The sequence below is a fragment of the Nicotiana sylvestris genome, chromosome 9 (genome assembly GCF_000393655.2).
Source record: "Nicotiana sylvestris chromosome 9, ASM39365v2, whole genome shotgun sequence".
NCBI lineage: Eukaryota > Viridiplantae > Streptophyta > Magnoliopsida > Solanales > Solanaceae > Nicotiana > Nicotiana sylvestris.
The window spans coordinates 20399933-20406647 of NC_091065.1; the positions used below are offsets into that span (position 1 = coordinate 20399933).

General features: G+C 37.3%; 1 protein-coding gene across 1 annotated transcript; it reads right to left on the reverse strand.

The window, feature by feature from the left end:
- Positions 1-952: 952 nt before the first annotated feature.
- On the reverse strand, positions 953-1414 carry LOC138877312 (uncharacterized). The gene has a single exon (XM_070156911.1). The coding sequence runs from the start codon at positions 1412-1414 to the stop codon at positions 953-955; it is 462 nt and encodes a 153-aa protein (XP_070013012.1).
- Positions 1415-6715: the final 5301 nt, after the last annotated feature.

Here is a 6715-nt window from a genome sequence, read left to right on the forward strand (position 1 = left end):
TTCTCGTTAATACCGGTTCGCGTCTCATCAATTAGAACTATGTCATCAACGAATAGCATGCACCATGGCACATCCCCTTGAATGTGATGTGTTAACGCATCCATCACCAGGGCGAATAGGAACGGACTGAGCACAGAACCTTGGTATAACTCCATAACAACCGGAAAATCCTCAGAGTCGCCTCCCATTGTCCTAATCCGAGTCTTTGCCCCATCATACATGTCCTTAATCGCCATAATGTAGGGAACCGACACTCCTTTTGCCTTCAAGCTTCTCCAGAGAACTTCTCTAGGAACCTTGTCATACGCTTTTTCTAGGTCAATAAACACCATGTGCAGATCTTTCTTCTTATCTCTGTACTGTTCAACCAACCTCCTAACAAGGTGTATAGCTTCTGTAGCAGAACGACCTGGAATGAAACCAAATTGGTTGTCAAAGACGGATACCGTCATCCTCAACCTTGCTTCAACTACCCTTTCCCATACTTTCATAGTATGACTTAGTAATTTGATACCCCTATAATTGTTACAGCTCTGGATATCACCTTTGTTTTTATACAGTGGGACCACCGTACTCCACCTCCACTTATCTGGCATCCTCTTCGCCTTAAAAATAACATTCAACAACCTAGTCAACCACTCCAAACCTATTTTCCCCACACACTTCCAAAATTCCACCGGAATCTCGTCAGGCCTGATCGCTTTGCCCCTACTCATCTTACTCATAGCTCCTACGAGCTCCTCAACCTTGATGTGCCTACAGTACCCAGAGTCAGCGTGACTCTCGGAATGCTCCAATTCACCGAGCACAATATCCCGATCCCCTACTTCATTAAGAAGATCCTGAAAGTAAGTCTGCCATCTCCTCTTAATCTGGGAATATTCCATCAATACTCTCCCACCGTCGTCCTTGATGCATCTCACTCGGTCTAAATCTCGAGCTTTCCTCTCTCTCAGCTTGGCCAGCCTAAATAACTTATTCTCCCCTCTTTTTCCCCTAGTTCCTCGTACATACGACTATAAGCCGCAGTCTTAGCCTCCGTGACCGCCATCTTCGCTTCCTTCCTAGCTACCTTATACCTCTCCATGCACGCTCGCCTCTCCCCCTCGCCTATGCTCCCCCCTAACACCCGATATGCCTCCTTTTTGGCTTCCACTTTACCTTGTACCACTTCATTCCACCACCATTCTCCTTTGTGCCTGCCGGTGACACCCGTTGAGACCCCTAACACCTCTCTCACAGCCTCTCTTATATAGTTTGTTGTCGTTGACCACATAGAGTTCGCATCACCATTGCTCCTCCAAGCTCCCATAACCGTCAACCGCCCTTCCAACTCTTGAGCTTTGTCCTTAGTTAAGGCTCCCAACCTGATTATCGGTCTTCCTCGACCCGACATTTTCCTCCTCTTCACCATAATTAGTTTTTATGTTTGCAACTAGTTTATTTTTATTGAGTGTATTTTCCTAATGCATCATGTGTTGCTAGTTTCTACATTCCTAATGTATTTCTTAATGCTTTTTTTTCTGTTTGTCTTTCATATTTCTTATGATGTATTTTTTTATGAAGAATATGAAAATTCCCCAGTCTTCAGTTGGACTCAAGATTAATAAAGATGATATATGTCTTCTGGAGAGTGCTACAACACACACTATTTTAAAAGATAAGAGAATTTCTCTTATTTGGTAATGAAAGAAGTGAATGTTAATACAATATCCGGTAGTACAAGATTAATTGAAGATTCTGGAAGAGCCATTTTATTACTACCAGGAGGAATAAATTTGGCTATTGATGAAACACTATATTGTAGTAAATCTCAAAGAAACTTATTAAGTTTCAAAGATATTCAACAAAATGGCTATTATATTGAGACTACAAATGATGAAAAGATTGAATATCTTTATATTACTACAATAATGTCCGGTAAGAAATATGTGCTTGAAATGTTACCTGCTCTTTCCTCTGGCTTATACTACACAAGTATTAGCAGGATTGAAACACATGCCGTAGTAAACGAGAAATTTACAAATCAAGATAATTTTATTATTTGGCATGACCGGTTGGGCCATCTTGGTTCTAATATGATGCGTAAAATAATTGAGAATTCACATGGACATGCAATGAAGAATCAAAAAATTCTTCAATTTAAGGAATTCTCTTGTACTGCATGTTCTCAAAGAAAATTAATTATTACACCATCAACTATTAAAATTATGATGGAATCCCCTACATTTCTGGAACGTATACAGGGTGATATATGTGGACTCATTCACCCTCCATGTGGACCATTCAAATATTATATGATTTTGGTAGATGCATCTACAAGATGGCCACATGTGTACTTACTATCAACTCGCAATATGGCATTTTCGAGATTGTTGGCTCAAATAATAAAGTTAAGAGCACAATTTCCAGATTATGCAATTAAAACAATTCGTCTTGATAATGCTGGTGAGTTTACATCCCAAGCTTTTAATAATTATTGTATTTTAACTGGGATAACAATTGAGCATCCGGTTGCTCATGTTCATACACAAAATGGTCTAGCAAAATCATTGATCAAACACCTCCAATTAATCGCTAGACCAATTCTTATGAGAACAAAACTTCCCATTTCAGTATAGGGTCATGCTATTTTGCACGCAACAACACTTGTGCGGATAAGGCCCACAAGTTATCATAAAGTCTCTCCATTGCAATTGGCTTTTGGTCAGGAGCCAAATATTTCCCATCTTAGGATCTTTGGTTGTGCGATATATGTTCCAATTGCTCCACCACAACGCACAAAGATGAGTCCTCAAAGAAGGTTGGGGATATATGTTGGATATGAATCTCATTCTATTATAAATATCTAGAGCCGATGACTGGAGATTTATTTACGGCAAGATTTTCTGATTATCATTTTGATGAATCAGTATATCCAACATTAGGGGGAGAAAATAAGCAGTTGAAAAAGAAGATAGATTGGAATGCATTATCATTGTCTCATTTAGATCCTCGAACAAATCAATGTGAACAAGAGGTTCAAAAGATTATTCATTTGCAAAATATTGCAAATCAATTGCCAGATGCATTCACTGACCTACCAAGGGTGACTAAGTCACATATTCCAGCTGCTAATGCTCCAATTCGAGTTGATATCCCGGCCGGACAATTAATTAAAGCAAATGAGTCTAAGCTATGCTTGAAATGTGGTAGACCAATCGGTTCTAAAGATAAAAATACTCGAAGAAGAAAAGGAGCAAGTGATCAAAGTGAACATAACACAAAGGTAGTGGCTCAAGAAGAGCCCCAAGACGTAACAAATTATAAGACCTTAGGGGAGGTTCAGGTACCTGAAAATAATAATAATGAAGAGATATCAATAAATTACATCTCAACCAGGAAAATATGGTACCGAAATAATATTTTTATCGATAACATTTTTGCTTATAATATTGTTGTTGAAATAATGCAACAAGATAAGGATCTTGAACCAAAATCTGTCGGTGAATGTAGACAGAGAAATGATTGGCCAAAATGGAAAGACGTTATCCAGGCAGAGCTAACTTCACTTGGAAAACGTGAAGTCTTCGGACCCATAGTTCGAACACCTGAAGGCATAAAGCAAGTAGGGTCTAAATGGATTTTTGTGCAAAAAAGAAATGATAAAAATGAAGTCGTTAGATAAAAAGCGCGACTTGTGGCACAAGGGTTTTCCCAAAGGCCTGAAATTGATTATATAGAGACATATTCTCCTGTAGTGGATGTTATCACCTTCAGGTACCTCACAAATATGGTAGTGCAAGATTAACTTGATATGCATCTAATGGATGTTGTTACAGCCTATTTGTATGGATCATTAGACAACGAAATTTTTATGAAAGTACCTGAGGGATTAAAAATGCCAGAAGCATATAAAAGTTTTCGAGAAACTTGTTCAATAAAGCTTCAAAAATATTTATACGGATTGAAACAATCAGGTCGTATGCGGTACAATCGCCTGAGTGAATACCTGTTGAAAGAAGGGTACAAGAATGATTCAATTTGTCCTTGTGTCTTTATAAAAAAGGTCCGGATCTGAATTTGTTATAATCATCGTGTATGTTGATGATTTAAATATCATTGGAACTCCTGAGGATCTTTCAAAAACAGTAGACTGTTTGAAGAAAAAATTTGAAATGAAAGATCTTGGAAAGACAAAATTTTGTCTTGGTCTACAAATTGAGTATATGAAAGATGGAATATTTTTCCATCAATCAACATACACCGAAAAGATTTTAAAGCGATTCTATATGGATAAAGCACATCCATTGAGTACCCCGATGGTTGTGAGATCACTTGATATAGAGAAAGATCCATTCCGACCTCATGAAAATGATGAAGAGCTTCTTGGTGCCGAAGTACCATATCTTAGTGCAATTGTAGTAAATCTCAAATAAACTTATTAAGTTTCAAAGATATTCAACAAAATGGCTATTATATTGAGACTACAAATTATGAAAAGATTTAATATCTTTATATTACTACAATAATGTCCGATAAGAAATATGTGCTTGAAATGTTACCTGCTCTTTCCTCCGGCTTATACTACACAAGTATTAGCAGGATTGAAACACATGCCGTAGTAAACGAGAAATTTACTAATCAAGATAATTTTATTATTTGGCATGACCGGTCGGGTCATCCTGGTTCTAATATGATGCGTAAAATAATTGAGAATTCACATGGACATGCTATGAAGAATCAGAAGATTCTTCAATTTAAGGAATTCTCTTGTGCTGCATGTTCTCAAGGAAAATTAATTATTACACCATCAACTATTAAAGTTAGGATGGAATCCCCTGCATTTATGGAACGTATATAGGGTGATATATGTGGGCCCATTTACCCTTCATATGGACCATTCAAATATTATATGATTTTGGTAGATAAATCTACAAGATGGTCACATGTGTGCTTACTATCAACTCGCAATATGGCTTTTGCGAGATTGTTGGCTCAAATAATAAAGCTAAGAGCATAATTTCCAGATTATGCAATTAAGACAATTCGTCTTGATAATGCTGGTGAGTTTACATCCCAAGCCTTTAATGATTATTGTATTTCAACTGGGATAACAATTGAGCATCTGGTTGCTCATGTTCATACACAAAATGGTCTAGCAGAATCATTGATCAAACGCCTCCAATTAATTGTTAGACCAATTCTTATGATAAAAAAACTTCCCATTTCAGTATGGGGTCATGCTATTTTGCACGCAGCAGCACTTGTGCGGATAAGGCCCACAAGTTATCATAAAGTCTCCCCATAGCAATTGGCTTTTGGTCAGGAGGCAAATATTTCGCATCTTAGGATCTTTGATTGTGCGATATATGTTCCAATTGCTCCACCACAACGCACAAAGATAGGTCCTCAAAGAAGGTTGGGGATATATGTTGGATATGAATCTGCTTCTATTATAAAATATCTAGAGCCGATGACTGGAGATTTATTTACGACAAGATTTTCTGATTGTCATTTTGATGAATCAGTATATCCAACATTAGGGGGAGAAAATAAGCAGTTGAAAAAGAAGATAGATTGGAATGCATTATCACTGTCTCATTTAGATCCTCGAACAAATCAATGTGAACAAGAGGTTCAAAAGATTATTCATTTACAAAATATTGCAAATCAATTGCCAGATGCATTCACTGACCTACCAAGGGTAACTAAGTCACATATTCCAGCTGCTAATGCTCCAATTCGAGTTGATATCCCGGTAGGACAATTAATTAAAGCAAATGAGTCTAAGCCATGCTTGAAACGTGGTAGACCAATCGGTTCTAAAGATAAAAATCCTTGAATAAGAAAAGGAGCAAGTAATCAAAGTGAACATAACACAGAGGTAGTGTCTCAAGAAGAGCCCCAAGACGTAACAAATTATAAGACCTTAGGAGAGGTCCAGGTACCTGAAAATAATAAAAATGAAGAGATATCAATAAGTTATGTCTCAACAGGGAAAAGATGGAACCGAAATAATATTGTTATCGATAACATTTTTGCTTATAATGTTGTTGTTGAAATAATGCAACAAGATGAGGATCTTGAACCAAAATCTGTCAATGAATGTAGACAGAGAAATGATTGGCCAAAATGGAAAGACGCTATCCAGGCAGAGTTAACTTCACTTGGAAAACGTGAAGTCTTCGGACCCATAGTTCGAACACCTGAAGGCATAAAGCCAGTAGGGTATAAATGGGTTTTTGTGCGAAAACGAAATGATAAAAATGAAGTCGTTAGATATAAAGCACGACTTGTGGCACAAGGGTTTTCCCAAAGGCCTGGAATTGATTATATGGAGACATATTCTCCTGTAGTGGATGCTATCACCTTCAGGTATCTCATAAATATGGCAGTGCAAGAAAAACTTGATATGCATCTAATGGATGTTGTTACAGCCTATTTGTATGGATCATTAGACAACGAAATTTTTATGAAAGTACCTGAGGGATTTAAAGTGCCAGAAGCATATAAAAGTTTTCGAGAAACTTGTTCAATAAAGCTTCAGAAATCTTTATACGGATTGAAACAATCAGGTCGTATGTGGTACAATCGCCTGAGTGAATACCTGTTGAAAGAAGGGTACAAGAATGATCCAATTTGTCCTTGTGTCTTTATAAAAAGGTCTGGATCTGAATTTGTTATAATCGCTGTGTATGTTGATGATTTAAATATCATTGGAACTCCTGAGGAG

Bases quoted from the DNA above. Each gene is read 5' to 3' on its own strand.
- LOC138877312 (XM_070156911.1), bottom strand. From the start codon at position 1,414: ATGGTGAAGAGGAGGAAAATGTCGGGTCGAGGAAGACCGATAATCAGG.